We start from the raw sequence: 19,903 nt of genomic DNA on the forward strand, positions 1-19,903 counted from the left end.
CCAAAATAAGTCAAGAGTTGAGATAAATACGTAAAGATAATTATTACAGCTTTACCACGGAAGGTAATAATAAATTAGTTCAAGAAGCAATTTTTTATTTAGAAGAAAAAATTGCGCAAATATATATGCTTAGTTTTGTTAGTAACTTTTAGAACTAAAGAGTGTTAGTTTTTTGTAACGAGCAGAAATTTAGCAAATCATTACAAAAAATCTTAAAAATTAAGAAGTTACAAAGGACGGATTTTCCAAATTTTCCAAGCTCTCTTTGTCGTGGTATAACGCGTAGTTGTTCGCCTTCAACGCGTCCCTTCTGTACACCTTCTGAATTTCAACCACGCCGACACTACCTTCCTCGAGTCCCTGCAAGTGCTCTGGTCGTCCTGGTGCCCCTTGCACGCATTCGTCGACCCCCGCACCCACTCAAACAGCTCCTCGCCCGGCTCCTTACCAATGAACCCGTAATTTTTCTTCGTCACGCCGATCGGGTCCATGGCGAAGTCCTCGTGCCTCACGTGCAGGTAGTGCTGCGTCGAGTTTAGGAATTTAATCAAAATAATGTCCACGAACCTAGCGTCCTCATACACTCTCCTGCAAAAGTGCTCAGCTGTCCTCAGAAAGGTGTTCCTGCGGTTCTCCGGCTTCACGTTGATGTTCCACGACCGAATAATAGCCCTGGGTTCGCGCGACAGCAAAAATTATCTTCAAGTTCAATTGTTCGTCTTTGACAAGGTGCGAGATCGTGTCGACTCCCGGCAGGTAGTTGAGCTTGGCGGCAAAAAACTCGCTGTCAAGGCAGTGCTTGCCTAATAAATGAAGGTTCACCTTGCTCTTGCCCACCACCACGTGTTCAGCCTCCCTGTTTATGAACGCGTCGCACTTGCCGGAGCCGCAGCCCGGAATCAGATGCCGTTTCGCTCGCACCGGTAGAGGTCCTTGTTCCTCGTCGCCTCGATCGCCTGCCTGTATATCTCCGGCAGCTGGTGGAACCTGCAGTTAACGATGTCATTGACCAGCTCGGTGCTGCGAGGGATCAGCTCGTCTGGCGCCTGCACCCCGTTGGCCGTCCGCAGCGGGTACAACGGCTCGTACAGGTAGGTGGCGCCCTTCCTCCGGTTGAACAGCTCCCCGACGACGCTAGACCCCGATCGGCATTGCGAGACGAGCAGCACGGAGGTAATTTTCTCACTCGGGGGGTTTTCCCTCTTTTCCGCTGCCTCTTGGACTTTCGATTTGAGCTTTTGAAAAAGGGACTGCTGGTAGGCTAGAATTAGAAATATTGTTAGGAAGGTAAAAGGCAAGTATTTCTTCCTCGGCAGTTTTGGTCGCCTCATTAAAATAATTAATTACGAATTTTGATCTTTTGTTTCTAGTCATTTATTATTTGGAACAAAAAATTTAAAACTGAAACGTAAAATTTTCAGAGCAAGTGTAAACGTAAAGATAAATATTTAGCTTTTATGGTCTATTAAATGAAGCAAGTAGAGGTTTTAAGCTAACAAAGTTTACAATACTTTTTTAACCATAAATACTTTTCTTTTTTTTTTCGAACCTCTTGGTGCACATATTTCGTTTAAGACTCACAAGGTTCAAATTTATACTTAAAATTGAGACTATTTTACTTAAACTTAGTTTAAAATTAAAACTTACTTCAAAAAATGAACATTTATCTTCTAACCTTTGTAAGACCTATTCTAAAAAACACAAAATTCAACCTAGTTGTTTAAACACAAAAAAAAGCTTCCAACCATCAAGTTGATAAATAAGTGAGAATTTAAATTCTTAAAAATTAGGTGAATTATATTTTTGACATTAACAATAATAAGCTGAATCTAACTTATTTATAAACGTTTCTTATAAATTTATAATTATAAATATTGAAAGTATTAAGACATTTTAGGAGATTTTATTTTGTTTATATGCTATTAACTACTATTATTTTTTAAAGTATAAATAAATTAGTTAACTTCTACAAAATCATATATGTATACTAACACTATTTACTTAGAAATAAAGCATTACTTAACTTATAAACACCTATAACAAATAAAGTTTGTAACAAATGAAAAAAGACAAAGAATAATTGACAACAGATTTTTTTAGAAATGTACTATAAAATTTATTTTTTCCTATGAGTTAAACTTATTTTGTTTTACTACTTTTTTATCCTTTATTATTTCATTTTAGACTAAAATTTTACCGGCTATCACAGGTTTTATCATTATGTGATTTCTTTATTATAACCTTATTATCTTAGACTATTGTGATTGGAAAATAACAACATATGAAAACATTGAATAATAAAAACAGCAAATAAATACCTAATGCCTCGCCTATTGCTTTAATTGTACCAGTAGCCACTGGTGAACTTTTATTTTCTGTCTTCAAACGTCTTTCATGGACTTTGCGAGCAGACTCGAGCTTCAGTATCAGCGATTGCTGGTAAGCGAGAATACAAAATATTATTAGAATGACAACTAGCAAATATTTCTTTTTCAGAACTAGCAGTTGTATATGCGGCATGGCAAGTTTTATAAATGTACTTCGGTCTTTTGTTTCTTAACAAATTTGTTTGTAATAAACAACAGTCGAAAAAAAGCTGTATGTAAACTTTTGACAGAATTTTTACTTTATACTCATTCAATGAATAAGTCACTCTCAGATTCTTTTTTAGCAAACAACTTAAATATAAACTAAATGAAACAAATTTACATTCATATAGAAAAGTTACAACGAAATATAACATGACTTAACAAACAAATTCAAAAATTTAAGCTTAAATTTGAATAATTGGTTTACTTTACGTTGTAAGACTTTGAAACTATTATAAATTATAGAATATTATGTTGTCTCTGTTTTAAACACGAAAATTACAGTAAGAGTAAAATCAAAGGAAATGGACTAAACAAAACTTTTATACTTTTATAAATATACTTCGGTCTTTTGTTTCTTAACAAATTCGTTTGCAATAAAAAACAGTCGTAAAAAGCTGCATGTAAACTTTTGACAGAATTTTTTAAATGAGAAGAAAAATGTTGTATTTTTATGATTAAACTAAACAAATGCAACTAAAATACTTTAAAACTTAACAGTATATATGCTAAATGATTGTAAACTTAATTATTTAAAAAGGTTTAGTTAGATATCTATGAAACCGTATAAATAAAAAGGTTTATATAAAAAGACGATAAATTTTAACATTTTAATCAATAACAATAGTTACTCATTAATGTAAATTAATTTGATAAATTATAAATTTCAAATTTTATTAACAATACAATGCTTCACTCGCTTGAAACTAGTCAAACGAGATCTTCCGTTGTTTAAAATCTTATTCAAATAGAATAATAATTATAGAATTTATAATTTATAATTGATCATTCTCATTTTGTTTAAGTTGAGAACTTTGATTGCCATCTTCAAAGTATAAAGTACATAAATTAATTTGATACTATTTATTTAGTGACAACAACATAATATTCAAAACTTTCAAACCGTCCTTAGGTATGTCAATTAATCTTTGTTTTTTTTTTTTGTTTTTATCTTAATAATATATATAAAATTTATATATTTCAAAAAAGTTGGAAAAGTTTTTAGTTTGTACTTATTATACTATTTGAATACTTTTAGATAATTTTTCAGCAAACAAGCTGAGTATAAAGTGAATGAAACATATTAACACCCATATAGAAACGTTATTGAAAAAACATAACATGATGTAAATATAAAATTTAAAAATTGAAGCTTACGTTTGAATAGTTTGATTACAATGTAAGACTTTTAAACTTAAAAAACTACCCAAAATCATAAAATATTATGTTTTTTCTTGTTTAAACCCGAAAACTAAAGTAAAAGTAAAAACAAAGGCAAGGGACTAAGGTTTCAAAACTTTTTTTTCATATAGCTCCCTTTGAAGAAATTAAAAAAGCTAATGAAACCACGGAAGAAGATTTAAAAATTTTAAGCGGCATCATAAATATCAACTCTATGCTCATCAGCAATCTTGAACGGAGAATGCCTAAGTACAAATACAGCAGGTTCGAAAACGTCTGTGACGTCATAAAATCACTTCCGGTTAAAGTGAACGCTGAAGCAAAAATATTTCTTGACATACCCTTGGATAGTTCTTCTTTAAAATATTTAGTAACTTACTAACCAAGAATACGAATTCTTTTTTTAAACAAACTTTTAATCGCAACTAGAAAACGAATCGAAGGTAGTTGTGTAATGCCAATGAATTATACTTATCTCAACTTGTCTTTGTGTAGCTTGTGGCTCAACAAAAACGAACCAGCCAGTGCAGCTGAAAGCTCAAAAAGTCCCCTAAATGGAAAAATATACGCGAGCGTATCGGTAAAGCACAACCTTGTGGATAAATCTTTAATTGTCTAGGAAGTTGAAACATGGGTTGGGAAAACTATGCCCATACTTGCGGCCAGGTTAACGGTGGCTTTCCGGCCAATTTGCGATGGGGAGGTGTGGACCTTTATCCAAGGCGTGACAAAAGGTCGTAAAAATTTGTAAAAGCAAAAATGGAAGAAACCAACAACGTCTGTTTGTGTTGAACCAATTAATCATACTTAGGAGGAAACAGCAGATTATTTTTTTGTATTATTGTAAATATTTTATTTAGACTCGACGAAAAACTAGTTGGATGTGAATATATTAACGACGCTGCTAAGCGTAGTTGCTATACTCAGATATCACTCATAATCGATAGCCATAATAGAAGGTCCGACTTAATTCCATAAACCATACTCAACATTAGGGTTAGATTTACAACTTTTTTATTCATTAGTTAACGTGCTAACGTTATGTGTTTTTTTTTTAAATTTTAACTTAACTAAAGTATGGTACTGTTTTCTAATTGAAATTTAAAAATAGTTTTAAAATAACTAAATTGCAAACGAAGATCGTTGATTAATTTACCAAAAATAAAAGATATGTAGCAACTAACGCATCGGCTTAAATCTACGAAGATGCAGAAAATAGCGGTGAGATAACCGACAAGCCTTTAGCGATTGCCCTTTTGTAGTAGCCTTATTTGCTAATCGGACGCTTTTACGAGAATTTTCAAAGCTATACGCCTTTTTAGAACTTAAGATTGATAACAAATTTTTACTATTTACAAAAAAATTACTGAACTTTTTTAATATTGAAATTAATTTAGTATTTATTACAAAATTAAACTATAAATTTGTTTATAACAAACTTCAGATTTGTTTGTTTTTTAAAAAAGGACTGTGTAAAACTAACACAAAATAAAAAAGTCAAGTCACGGTATACAAAGCAAAAACTGTTAAACTAATTTTTAAGGAATATAATAGACTGTTTCTATATGTTCGCACACCTGTCGAAGTTTTTTTTCAATGATTTCTGTGTTAATATACTCAAGAATACATTAGACTCAATAAAGCTGACTAGCGGACGGCATTACAGATGAACTTAATTAAAAAACAATGCTTGGAACTTTTCAGTTGACATAATCCTATGAGCTATCAAAACCTTAATAGCTTTAAGGTTAAGAAACACAACAGCTTTTTAATAAATTTTATAATTCGTACATGATAAGTAGCTATAAGTAGTAGCGTCGCGTTAGGTGGCGCAGATACTTTATCTTTTAAATACATAAAAAAACTAATTAAAATGTTATAAAACTTCTAAAACTGTTGTTATTAAATATAAAGTTTGTTTACAAATAGTTATTTGTAACTCTAGTATTTTTGTGTTACTAATTTAGTTGTAAAAATTATAAAAAAAAATGTTTGAATTTTTGCAAATTAACCGCATTCCTAATAAAAATACAATAAGTGTTTTTAAGTATGTATTTTTGCGGGACAATATTCTAGCAAATAAGTTACATGATGAAGTATATTTAAGTTTAACTAGCCAAAAATATATTTACTAACTACAAATTATTATAGTTTAAACCAGTGGTCGTCCAACTAATCAAAACTTGTGTACACCAAAATGCAAAAATAAAATCGGTGCATCCCAAGATCTAATTTTAATAAGTGCCGCTAGTGGTGTTACTACGTAAACACTTTTACTAATGAAATTCTCCTTTAAAATAATAACTCAGTTTATATTTACATGCAAACCTTTTAACAAAAAAAAATGAAATTTATCATTTGATCCTATTTTTAATGAACCTTTCTATTTGGTTTACTTTGTTTGCACAATGACATTTTATTTATATGGCTTTGTCTTACATACTTATTAATTGAACACATCTCCGCAATCACTACAAAATTCCCAGTACAGTACCTAAAATGTTTTATTTAACATTAATATGTCGCTTAAACTAGATAAATATTATAATAAAAACTAGATTTTTTTTTGTAGTCTAAAAATTTCATGCACCCAAAAATAAATTTTGTGCACCAGTGTACACCTTGATGACCACTGCTCTTAGGTGTCAATTATGGCTGATAAGCTAGTTTTGTTGCATTTAAAAATTAAACGATTAACCTGGAATTTGATACTCTTTTGGAATACTGAACATTTTTTTTAAGAATCCTTAAATAGTTTACGTAGATGTTTTTCTATTTCAAATGATAAGGTGAGTTGAACATCATAAATTCTAATTGGTAACTATGAAGTTGAGCATAATAAAAGTTTTTTTTTACAAAAATAGCATTGGCTATTATATAAAAGTTTTAAGTATAAACTATGAGTTAGTTTTTTTAAAACGCAAAAAAAATAATTTGCTTTTGAGATATAATAGTTTTTGTAAAAAGTTTCCGATACAAACGTAAAGACCACATATTTTTAACGTTCCATTCACTCGGAAACTTGAATATTTACGAAAAATATATTTTCTTCAACTTTTAAGTTATTGACTTCAAATTATTGAGTCTCTCTTATGGAGCTTATAAGGTTTATATCAATAAAAACGTTAAATATAGTAAAATCTTGTAAAAACTAATTAATCAACAGACACTGGTCCATTATATTTATTTTTTACTTATTCTAGTTTTTTTGTTTAGTTGAAGCCATATAATTTATTTTAATAAGCTGTGTAAAACGTGTTTTTTAAGATAAAAACTTATAAATTATTTTGTAAACTGTTATAACACAAAAAACTATTGACAACTTTAAGTTACCTCTCAACAAAGTTATAAAAAAAAACTCAAATAATTATATTAACATAAATTGTTGACAAATCAAGATTAGAAACTTTTTTTCTGAAAGGTTTTTTTTTCAATACATCTTTACATAAAACTATAAGGCTAAATAATTTTTTTTTCGGAAAATTAACAAACATTATTTTACACAGTTCAAGTTTTTATTTCTATTTGAACGTGATTTAGGTCCTAAAGGAGCAATTAGTTGTTAAAGGTTATTTTCTTTGTAACTTGTGGTCATAGTTTCTTAAAAAAGTAAAAATTTTCCTTTAGAATTATGTAAAAAAAAAACTAAGGTTGGTTTAAAGCTCAAATTTAATAAATTCAATACTTATAATTTTTTATTTTTAATAAGATCGTACAATTTCTTTATTTCATAAGGAAGTTTAACATCTCTTTGAAACTACTTTTTATTTATACAAGGCTTTTAAAAATAAAAATTAAGTATTATAGTCGCAAATAAGGTACTACAAATAGTAATTGAACACATCTGTAGTTTATTACTCTTTGCACAAATCAGTAAAACAATAGAACATTGTACCAAATTATAGGTACTGAAGAACTTCTTTTCACTATTTATAACTATTCAAATAACTTTTTGTAATATTTTTTTTCCTATTTATTAACATTAGCACAACTTTATTTTGTTTTTTTTAAGTTAGTCTAAAAAGTAATGTTATTTTTCTTAACAAATTGAATTTGAATAACAGTAGTTGCAGTTTTAATTTAGAAAAAAATAAACTGTTTAGTTGTTTAGAATAGAAACTATCTGATAAAAAACCTATGGCATAGTTGCCAGATTTTTGTCAGAAAGTAGCTATACAGTACAGGTACTCAAGCATTAGATTTTTAGTTAAACAAAAAGAAGTTTATTCTGTATTCACAGCTCTTTTTTTTTTTTGAGTTCTGGTAACTCAGTCCTGTGGTCACCTACTTAAGTCTTTTAAAAGCTATCAAAATAATTTTAATTAATTTGTTTGTTAAGCATTGCACAATTATTTAAAAGTTTAATAAATCTAGTCCGTTTCAATAGTAATTAAATATATAAGTTTACTATTTTCATAATGTTATTGTCCTCAAAAACGTTGACCATTTCAATATATTTTAATCTGCTAACCTAGGGGTGGGCAACGTACGGCCCGTGGGTCGGATCCGGCCCGCAGAGTGAAAATGACCGGCCCCCAACCGTTTTTTAAACTTTAATGGGATCCGGCCCGCAAGCGAAGTGATAGACCAGCGAAGGGTCAATATTACAAAGTTTTTATAAAACATTGCATCAATTTTTACAAATCAAAACTGTAAGAATTTGACTTCAAAAACATGCTAAAAAATGACTTTGTAAAATAATGTGTTCTAATAAATTTACCATTTTGTCCTAAAATTTTGTGTTGTTCTAACTTAGTTGGAATATCGTTTTGTCAAAATACCCCAAGCAAAGTGTTTTTTAAGTACGATGTTTTACATACGTACCTTTGTCAATTACAATGTCAATTATATTTATAGACATAGTTTTAACATCTGACATGTCTTAATATATATCTTAAGTTGTCAGACTTGAGAAAGATTTGTGGACTTTAAAGATTCAAAAAAGTGATCCACTGTATCAATATAACTAGATTCCGGCCGGATCAGAAGCTTATATTTTAATTAGAATCCGACCGGATCCGGATCTCAATATAAATTTAGCATCTAGTCGGATTCGGATCTAAAAAGTCATTATCCGACTGGATCCGGACACTGGATCCGGTAAATAACTAATTTAAAATGCTCCGGTCCGCTGAGACTAAATATTTCCGGATCAGGCCCGTTGATTGAAAAACGTTGCCCATCCCTACGCTAACCCCTGTTTTTAAATTGTGATTGATTTCTATTCAACTCAACAACATTACATTTCACATGTTGAACATTGTATAATTCTAAATACAGTATATTGTCAAGTTACTTCAATACTAGCAATAATAAAAAACTTATACTTCATATGAAGTATTAATGACATTAAACTTTAATTATAAAATTTTAGAATTTTATTTCAAGGAATATGTTTGTCAGAAAGTAATAATTGTTAACAGCTTAACAAATATTTTATTATCAGTTTATATGTACTACTATAGGAAGGTTTTTGGTAATTACCTAGGTAGGATGATGTCCACCAAAATCAAACTGAAAATATATTATATTCAATGTCATTTTTAATCATATTTTTTGGCTAAAAATTTGTATTTTATAAATACATAAATAAAACTTAACTTATTTATCATAAACTAATAAAACTTAAATATTTAATTGTTTTTATTTGACAATATAAAGCAATTATATCAGTATAATAATTTATATTGATTACGATATTGTAAATTAAAGTCAATTAAATATTTTAATTTATCATAAACAAGTTTAATTCTTACTATCTTAATGTTTCACAAACTTAGACTACTCCTGATAACTGAAGCTAGTTTGATCTTTTTTGATAATTTCAGGCTTATTTGTATACTTTCCTAATTTTTAGGCTGGTTTTTCAAACTTTTGATCTTCTTTTTCTTAACAATTTTGTTTGTAATAAATTATTTTGTTACTATTTTGGTGTTTGATGTATTGAAACTTGACTAACAGTATTTTTTTCAGATTTTGGCTCATACTACTTATATTTGAAAAAAAGTCACAAATTCACAGAATCACTTTTGCACAACCTTAAAGTGAACTAATTACGAACTTTTTTAATTTAAAGTCTCATAAGTATTTTTTCTAATACAATTTATTGTTTGCTTATTATAAAATTGTACTTTTTTGGTTTAACTAAATAGAAAAAGTGATGCTTGTGCATTTCTGTAACCTACCTCTTTTACTTTAATTTTTCTTATAGACTCAGGCTAGTTTTTAGTCTTTCAGTTTGACTTTTATGCTTCAAAAAGTAACAACCCTGTTGTTTCCTGTAAATTAAGAGTCTTTAGTAAAAAAAGTATTTTTCAAATATACAAGCAAATTTATCATAGCTCTGAATAATTTTAAATTAAAAAAAAAAAAGTTTAGTTTTAACTTATACAAAAACCACAAATTCGTTTTTTTTTTCAATTCAGTCTAGTTTTATATTTTTTATATCTCAAGCTATCTTTTTACTTGAAAAATAAATTTAATTAAATTATTTTTTATTAAGGTTTTTTTGTTTATTTTACAGTTTTAGATATTTGGATGTGATTAACAGTAAATTTTTCCAGTATTCAACTAATGTATTGTATAATAAACTCAAGCTAACACAGGCTGGATTATTTGACTTAAAGAGTGGCACCCAGGTATGAGTAGCAATATTTTTGTTGTAAATTTGAAAGTTCACTAAAATTTCTATCTACTTTTTAGTTTTATGAGCTAGATAAATCAAATTACTAAAAACTTTCTCTAAATAGTTAAGAATACATGTCAAGTTAGAACTTTTAAATATTAAAAAAGAAAACTTTTAAATACAAAACAAGTAATAATTGGTTAAAAATTTTTTAAAAGGCATATTTAAAAATATTAGTCACAAACTCACTGTTGTTTATAAAGTTTAATAAGAATTCATTAAGTATGAAGAATATAAAATTTTAGAGCAGTATTTTTCCCCTTTTTGGTTTGCACCTTTAACTAAACTCCAGTAGAACTTTTACCTACTTTGACTCTCTATGTTTCAAAAGTTACTCAAAATTTTGTTAATCAGTAACAAAAATCTGATAGCTAAGATTAAGCTTTTTAAAATAAGATCAACTTGTAAAAAACAAGATGTTTAAAAATAGCTTTACTACTAAAAAAGAAGTTAAAATAACAATGTCTGTATTGATAACAATATTTTAGCTTCTGTTAGTCTTATGTACTTTAAAGTTGTTGATAGCAACAAAACTAATAAAACAAGTTGTATGACATTTTAAAAACATTGAAAATTTAACTAAGTATTTGAGAATTATTGATCAGCTTTTTTCAGGTGCATAGCTTATTTAAGATGTATAACAGAATACATTTCATTTTCTTTGAATTTATTTTAGTACTTTTGTAGTAAGGCTTATCAGAAATAGTTTCTTACTGAATTGGAATGAATACAAATTGAAATTAATCATACTGAAGTTTAAAGTTTTAAGATACAAAATGATGTAATAATCGAATGTTAAAAATTAAATAAGTGTTTATGCTAAATAAATTTGGTATAAACACTTATTTAATTTTTAACATTAGATTTTTACATCATTTTATATCTTAAAACTTTAAATTTCAGTATGATTTAATTTCAATTTATACATTCCAATTCAGTAAGAAACTATTTCTGATGAGCTTTACTACAAAAGTACTAAAATAAATTTAATAAAAATGCAATGTATTCTGTTATATATCTTAAAGAATTATTGATGTATGTTAACAGAAAATAATCAAAGAAATAAAAAATAAAGTCTTCAAGGTAAAAAAAATCACAAATATTTTCTAAAAGTTTATTTGTGTGCGCAATTGTGAATAGAAACTTAAATAAACTAAAAAAGTTGTTACACTTAGTTTTCAAATGCTTTATTTGACTTTTAATTTAGTGTTGTAATAATTGTTAGGTTAATGTTGCTTAAAGGCTAGAATTAATTTCATTTTATATTGACTATTCCATAACATTAGTAAGGTTCACGACTATTTAAATTTTGACAATTCAAAATTTTTTAATTCTTAATTTTCTATTAATTATATTGTTTAATAGACATTATAAAAAAAACTGTTTTAATTATAATCTTATCAAGTAGACCTACATAAGTTTTTTTTTTTGTTTTCTAAAATTGTTTTAATTTTTTTCTAGATATGGCCAATATAAGTTTAAAACATACTAAAATTTAAAAATGTTTTGTATTAGAGTAAATATTTATTTTATTTTTTATAAATTCTTTATTTGATTTTTTTTAACCATCATATTTTTATTATTTAGACTATTTTTGAAATATATTACTTTTTGAGTTGAGGAACTTAAAACATTTTTTAAGAACTAGACTGGTCATGTAACCAAACTAAAAGTAGTTAAGAAAATATGAAAGTCTTGTAAGATATTACAATGAATTAGTTTGAATAGTTTTTTAAAATGCTTGAATTGCTGGTTATGCTGCTATAAATGTAAATAAGTTTCAAACAAAACATTTTATTTATGGTAAAGTCCAGTTAAAGAAATATATTTTTTCTAACTTTAAAAACTTATTATACACAAAAAAAATAGTTCTCTTCAAATCAAGTATGCTAGCATTAACTTAATCATAAACTTACTTTTCTCTTTAAGAATCAATATGTTTTAAACAACTTAAGTACTCTGTATAAAGTTGTAGAACATTTTATAAACTATACCTATAACTATTACACAATTTTTAATTTTTTTTTTTTTTTGAATGGCTGTTTTTACTTTTGTAAAGAAAAAAAAAACTAAGTAAGCTTTATTTCATTTTAAAAATTGTGATAAAAATCTATACATTTTATAGATAGAGTCTAAAGTAAAAAAAAACTAGTTGAGTTATAACAAAATTTTAGTTTATGTAAACATTAAGCAATTATAGAACAAATGCACTTTTTAAGTGTGCTAACTACTTAAATACTTTTGAATTTTCAGGTTTTTTAAAATACAAACCATGATTCTTTTAAAAAACATAGGAAGTAAACTACAGACAATGCAAAATAGTCAATTGTCCACAAAATATCTGTGTTCTATTTCTAAGAGATCAATAGCTTGTTTTAGAAAAATTCAAAATGGGAACAGTTCTGTACTTTCATGGAATAATGTATCAAAGCAAGATAAGTTTCCTAAGCCATTAATTTTTAACAATTTTTTTCTGCGGGGTTTCAAGCAGCAGCACAAAGAGGATCTTAAAGTAGGTGAATCATTAAAAGAAGTTTCCTCTGCAAATGTAGATGCGATTACCCAGAAAGTTATTAGCTCTAATAAAATAAGTGCTGATCAAGCATGGTTAGTGAGACTTGGAATTTTGGAAGGCTACCTTTACAAAAAAAAAGTTTCTAATGTAAATGAAAATTTCCCTAAAGTTATGAGGTTTTTAATTTATGCTTTTATTGGTATTTACATTGTAACTTCTGGTTTTTTTAAAAACTCAAAACTAAAAAGTCTCTTTGAGTCAGATAAGTTTAAGTCTACTGATGAAACTGGAACTATTAGTGATGTTAGATTTGAAGATGTGGGTGGGGTAGATGAGGCAAAAGAAGAGTTGACAGATGTTGTTCATTTCTTAAAAGATCCTCAGAAGTTTACACAGTTGGGAGCAAGACTTCCTAAAGGAATATTGCTAGTAGGCCCACCTGGTACAGGAAAGACACTTTTAGCTAAAGCAGTTGCTGGTGAAGCTGGAGTTCCGTTCTTTTATGCTGCAGGTTCTGAGTTTGATGAAGCTTTTGTTGGAGTTGGAGCATCAAGAATTCGTCAGCTTTTCGAAAGTGCAAGAGCTCAAGCCCCTGCTATAATATTTATAGATGAAATTGATGCTTGTGGAGGTCAACGGTCAAAAAATCCAATGCACCCATATGCAAGACAAACAATTAATCAGTTGTTACAAGAAATGGATGGTTTTCAGGAAACAACTGAACCAGTCATTGTTCTAGGTGCTACAAATACTGGTGATGCCTTGGATAAAGCTCTTACTCGTCCTGGAAGATTTGACACTAAAGTTCAAGTTCAAATTCCTGACATTAAGGGTCGGACTGATTTGATTGAAATGTACTTGAACAAAGTAACTTGCTTAAAGGATGAAATAGACATAGAAAAACTTGCAACATTAACAATGGGAATGAGTGGAGCTGACATTAGTAATCTTGTGAATCAAGCAGCTTTACAAGCAGCAAAACTAGAAAAAACATTTTTAGGTCAAGATGATTTGGAGTTTGCACTTGATAAAATTAAAATGGGTCCAGAAAATAAAAGTAAAGTTAGGTCAAAGGAAGATGTAGAAAATACTGCTTTTCATGAGGCCGGCCATGCTTTGATTGCATACTTTAATCCAGCAGCACATAAAATCTACAAAGCAACAATTTTGCAAAGAGGCAGTGCTTTAGGTCATGTGAGTTTTCAATACAGGGATGACCAAAATATGACTAAAGAACAAATTATGGCTCAAGTTGATGTTGCAATGGGTGGTCGTGTAGCAGAAGAGCTGCTCTACGGAGAAGAAAAGGTTAGTACTGGAGCTTCTAGTGATATTCAAATGGCTACTAGCAGTGCTTATCAATTAGTTTGTCATCTTGGAATGTCAAAAAAACTTGGTTTAATGACTTATGACTTAGACACAATAAGTGAAGAAACAAAGCATCTTGTCGACCAAGAAGTTAAGAAATTTTTGGGAGAATCATATTCTAGAGCAAAAGATCTTTTAAACAAACATAGCTCACAGCATAAGCTTCTTGCAGAAGCGTTACTGAAGTATGAAACACTTTCAATGGATGAAATTAAATTGACATTAGAAAGTATGGACATTGAGGCAGTTAAAAGAAAGAGGAAAAGTTTAAAGTCTTCTATAAAACAACCTATAGATACAAACCCAGATACAAACTCTGGCATACAACTGATAAGAATAAACGTCTAAATATACACTTCATAGGTAAAACAATAATACTAAGTAGAGCCAAGGTGGGATTTTCTTTAAGTTTATGCTTATAAGCAGTCTGATTCTAATGATATCTGATCGTGGTAAGAAAAATTGCTTTGAAAATTTCTAATTAATTTTTGATCTGCTTAAATTGGTAGCTCTTACTCAACTGTTTACAATAGTAAGTTTTATGACTAGTCAAATATTGGTTTGAGAGTAAAATTGTTTTAATATGGTTATTATTTAAAAGGTTTATTCTGTTTTAAATTGTTACTTACATGTTTTAAGTATTTTTGAAAGAATCTTATTAAGTACTATTTTTTACTACTTGAAAAAACTATTTCTTTAAAAAGTTTTCAAATAATTAGTTAGCCTAGTTTATAAGTTAGTATTAATAAGCTACATTTCGTAAGTTGTTACATACGAAAAAAAAATGTTTAAATTATTTATTAGTTTATTTTTTGTTATTTGTTTTTATTGTTTAAACTATAGTTTTAGTTTAAGGTTTTTTAATATTTTATTTTATATCCAAAAGTAAAAGTACAATTTTCTTATTTTTTTAATACTTACATTTTTTAAACTTATAAAATAAATTAGATACAATTTGTGCTAATAGTATAATGTATATTTTAAATTTTTATGTACTTGAAGTTATGGGAAAGTCTCTCTTATCTAAGTCAATAAAATACTTTTTTTGCAATACTTTATTTTATTCTTCTAAAAAATTAAAATGTTTATTTATGTTAAAGATTGATTAATTTTTGTTTTTAGTAAACTTTCTAGTTCTAGTCTAAAACATATATATTAAAGTCTTAAATTTTCGAATTTTTTTTTCACAGTTTGCTGAAAGATTGTACAATAAAAAGTTAATAAAATAATATAAAAACATGTATTGAATTTACTTGTAGTAAATTTTTAATGATAACCTGGTGTAAACTATATTGTTGATTCTTAAAAATCTTACCAAGTTAAATTGTATTTTTTAATTAGAATAAGATCAAAAAATAAAACACCACTAGTAAAAAAACTAAATTTAAAAGCTTTTATTTATAAGTTTTTATTTGTAGTTTTACGTCGTTTTCAAATTTAGTTAAATTTTATTTATTAAGTACACTCTTAAATTAATTTATTATATGACTTACGACTACAAAAAAGTCTCAACATTTTTATCAAAAACTGGTTTTATTATGATTTTCTATGTTTTACTACACCAGTTGTCTCCCATGTAATAATCAAGTATAGTAGCGAAAGTTTGCTACAGTTATTGTATAGTTATCTGTTGGAACTATAAATTCAGGGTTTATACTCGCCAGGCTAAATAATTCTTTTGACAACGTTTTCCAAATTTTAGTCAACATCATTTTAAATGTGAATTTCTACAAGAAGTTAAAAAAACAAATTAAAAGTAAGGCTATCTTATCAAGTTGACAGGGTTTATTTATACAAGTGCTTGAAAGTTTCTGAGATTCTAAAAATATCAAATTTATAAACCAAAATAAAAGAAATCCTATTGTAAATAGTCTTACAAAACTTGAAGTAGTGACTTTCTAAATTTATTTTATTATAAACTTTTCATAATAAAAATTGGTCTACTTTAAATTAATATGTCAATGTACAAGTCAAGTTAGTAATCAAGTGAGCTAGCACTTCTAAAGTTATAATGTTAAATATTTCTGTATTGGCTACATAATAATTAGATTTTGACAACTCAAACTCTGTAAATTAGCCTAATTAGTTTAGCCTAATAAAATAATTTGAAATCATAAGAACGAACAAAATATACTAAAAGGTCCTATTATTTGTATTATACGCTGTTCCAATTAAAAATGAATGAAGTTAAAATGGTAACTAGATAATATTTTAACCTTAATCTAAGTTTCGTACATATTTAATAGTTAATTTTAAAGTATTTTATTTGCATAACAAGTTTATAGTTCCTGCTGTAAAAGTCGTTCAATTAAAAAATTGCATTAATAACGAGATTGTCATAAATAAATGCACCACACAGTAATATAGAAAAAGCTAAAACAGTTTTTTTAACTAGATTGCATCATTTTCAAGACTTTACATTATAAAAAAGTAACAATGGCAGCAAGTAATTCTTTTTAAGTTATTGCAGTTTCCGTAAAATTTTATTAGTTTACAGTGCATTATAAAATTTTAAGTATTTAAAAATAGAAAGAAATTCAACTTTGTACAACTAACACGAGCTAAATGCATAAAAACTTTTTAATCTTTTTGTTAACGTTTTGTAGTTCAAAGTTAAGTAACCAAAGCTGATGTACTCCGAACTACTGCGGTCTCTAGCTTTGTGGGAAACCGCCTCTGTAACAGGTTCGGCAGTTTCGACAGGAGCCAGATTAGCAGTAGCTTCAGGGCCATCTTTATCTTTAGTTGCTACCTCGGTCTGCGACCGAGTGCAAGAGTGTTTAAGAGCTAATACCCTTCTCATTCTACTTATAGTTTAAGTTTAAATATAGACTAACAAGTATCTACATGCTTTATTATACAATACAATCAAAGAACGATAATAAAAGTTATTATATGAGAAGGCTTCTTGCAGTTCACAATTCTAGTTGAGCTGTAACAAATGGTTGCTCGTACAGTTTACTGGTTCAGAAAGTAAGGACTTATACTTCCTCGTTGACACTGGATGTAGAGCGCGCAAGATAAAAAGATATAATATTCAAATAAAGAAAATTATAAATAAAGTAATAAGTTTATGCCACCGAATGCGTGGGCTTATGGGTCGAGTTCAATGTTCAAAATGATCCAAACTGGAAGTTGTTGCTGCTTGTCTGCTGCAGTATGCGTAGGCTTATGAGTATGGCACGTTAACAACTTAAATCAAGTTGTACGCCCCGTCGACGTTGCTAAAGTAGTTATACAAAATGTATATAGAACAAGATATAAAAACTACGAAGTTATGAAGTTAAGTACAAAGTAAATGTTTCAGACAAACAAACAAATACTTGAGTAAGAATGTTTCACCAGAAATCATCTAGATTTTCCAAGATGGCGACTTACACTCACAACGCCAAGAGAAAGTTTTCCATGAGTTCAGCTATTTTTCCAAGATGGCGGCTTACGCTTCGGACTGGAAACTGGCGTAGTGGTGCTTCTTGTTAACGTCGAAATCTAAATGATCTGCTTTCTCGTTTGCTCTGCTGTTTATATACGTCTTTCTTATATAACAATCGCCTGGTCAAGACATGGTTGCATGATGTAACATGCTGATTAAAGCATGAAACCCGGTGTGATCGGTAGTTAATTCTACATGGCAAAAATGCGTCAACTAGCGGTTGTTATTATTTTTAGAAACAATGTTTTTAAAAACCAAAGTGTTTTAATCATTTTAAAAATTAGTAGTAAAAGAAAAGGATTTAAATATGAAATTACTTATAAACTCGATTTTTGGACTATCGAAGCGAAAATAATAAAATTTTCACGTCGATGTTCAACAAAGCTACTCTGTTTTATAAGCTTTTGAATTATAAGGTGTAAGTATTTATGGTCTTAAGTCATTGAAACGGAAATGTATTTAGGTTTTATTGTTGTACAAGTTTAAAAAAATGAAAACAGTTAGTTTAATATACATTCATTGCTTAAGATTTTTATAATTTTTAAGTAATATATAGGAGGTTTGAAAAAGTACTAAAATACAATGGTTTTCTCAGAACAGTGCTTATTCACTTATCCGGACAGTTTCGTTCAGAAGAAAATTCAAAAAAATTTCAACATTAAACACTAACATTTTGTATGATACAATTATTTAAACTTTCATCTGTATAAAAGTTTTAAGTGATTTTTAATTCCGTAAGTTTTCTGCTGAAAAACGTGAAAGAACTATTAAACATACGTCTATACTTTCTTATTTTAGCAAAACGTACAATAAAAACTTGTTTGTTATATGTGATATGTTTCCGTTAAATTGACTTTTATATTTAGTCAAAGTTTTTCGTTATGTCTGTTTTTTTTTTGTTTAAAAAGATATTTTTCACTTAGAGATTTAGGTTGACATTGTTTTGTTTTTAAAGATAAATTAAGTTTATAATCCTCTTAAACAAAAACTTATCTTTTTTTTTTTTAATTAATAGTAAGGGCAGGGGGAATCACAAATGATAAACTTTACTTGCTTGACCCTTAAAAAACGTATATCGTTGCAGAAAGTTAGTAAGTCGGATGTTTTTCTACCTTAAAAAAATAATTAACCTAAAATTTAGCTTTTATTATTTATAATTTTAATATATATTACTGACAATTACTATGTGTTTGTTTTTACCATAACACTTATATTATGCATTGTATGCAGCATTTATTTTATTATATAATATTGATTTTCGTACTTATACAGAATTTCGGTTATCCGGACATGTTTACATAAAAATTTTGCTCCGCGTGTCCGGACAAGTGAATAAGCACTGTATTTAAATTCTACAATTTAACAAAAAACTAATTAAGAATTTTCATAAGGCTAGATTTTTTCACACTTATAAGAGAGAACAAAATGATGGTATAATTATTTTTAATGAAAAAGCAGTTAAAAAAAATATTCTTTATATTGGTTAACTAACTTTAGGCTTTCGTAAGCAATCTTGTTTTAAACTGGGTTCTCACTAGTTATATACCGTATCCCAAACCGGAACTGGTTATCTTTTGCTTGGAACCGGTTACTGGTCTTAATTTAAAAAAAGATCCGGAACCAGATTCTGCCGGATCCTAGAATTAAAAAAAGATCCGGATCCTAGCTGAAATTTGGTCGGATCCGGATCCAGTTAGTTTGGAAAAACTTTATGTTCCGCGATCAGCTTCTTTTAGTTTTATTTACATAGATTGTTGTGGTTCGAATATATTCAATATATATATAAAATTAGTCAAGCGAAACAGACTAATTAAGCTTTAGTTAATCAATCATTTGTTATAAAAATTCGAAACATACATTAATTTATTAAAATTTATTAAGTTTCTCATCTTAATTATGACCATTTTTTAAAATATTTTTGATTCAAATTTGAAAAACTTTTGGAGTAAAAATATATTTTTAGTTCCATTATAAAAAAATTAGGGAGATACGATTTGGTTCTCCTTTTAAATAAGTAAATAGAAACAGGGTTTACACACGGTCAGGATAAATCAGGATAGTTTTGTAAATCTAGTAATTTTTAAATTTTCAGAAAACATATATTCTAGATTTTAAATTAAAAAAGGTTTAGT

The 19,903-nt window shown here is 28.1% G+C and overlaps 2 protein-coding genes across 2 annotated transcripts; one reads left to right on the forward strand and one right to left on the reverse strand.

Annotated features, from left to right (window-relative positions):
• Positions 1-296: 296 nt before the first annotated feature.
• Positions 297-2,520, reverse strand: LOC145838147 (carbohydrate sulfotransferase 1-like). Its single transcript, XM_082945698.1, has 4 exons — positions 2,319-2,520; positions 922-1,261; positions 734-856; positions 297-672 (listed from the first exon to the last, which is right to left on the reverse strand). Exons 1-4 carry the CDS (start codon positions 2,518-2,520, stop codon positions 297-299), a joined length of 1,041 nt encoding a protein of 346 aa, XP_082801824.1.
• Positions 2,521-12,713: 10,193 nt separating this feature from the next.
• On the forward strand, positions 12,714-15,083 carry LOC145848865 (ATP-dependent zinc metalloprotease YME1L1-like). Its single transcript, XM_082954086.1, has one exon. The coding sequence runs from the start codon at positions 12,728-12,730 to the stop codon at positions 14,684-14,686; it is 1,959 nt and encodes a 652-aa protein (XP_082810212.1). The 5' UTR covers positions 12,714-12,727; the 3' UTR covers positions 14,687-15,083.
• The last annotated feature ends 4,820 nt before the right edge of the window (positions 15,084-19,903 follow it).

The sequence above is a fragment of the Thalia democratica genome, chromosome 1, assembly GCF_965202585.1.
Source record: "Thalia democratica chromosome 1, ktThaDemo2.hap1.1, whole genome shotgun sequence".
In the NCBI taxonomy this organism is placed as follows: domain Eukaryota; kingdom Metazoa; phylum Chordata; class Thaliacea; order Salpida; family Salpidae; genus Thalia; species Thalia democratica.

What these genes read in the sequence shown, in the direction of transcription:
- LOC145838147 (XM_082945698.1), bottom strand. Translation starts at nt 2,520, where the DNA reads ATGCCGCATATACAACTGCTAGTTCTGAAAAAGAAATATTTGCTAGTT. An exon ending in AGGAACAAGGACCTCTACCG is followed by an intron (nt 857 to 921) that starts GTGCGAGCGAAA and finishes GTTCATAAACAG; the next exon opens with GGAGGCTGAACACGTGGTGG. An exon ending in CCGGGAGTCGACACGATCTC is followed by an intron (nt 673 to 733) that starts GCACCTTGTCAA and finishes GCGCGAACCCAG; the next exon opens with GGCTATTATTCGGTCGTGGA.
- LOC145848865 (XM_082954086.1), top strand. Translation starts at nt 12,728, where the DNA reads ATGATTCTTTTAAAAAACATAGGAAGTAAACTACAGACAATGCAAAAT.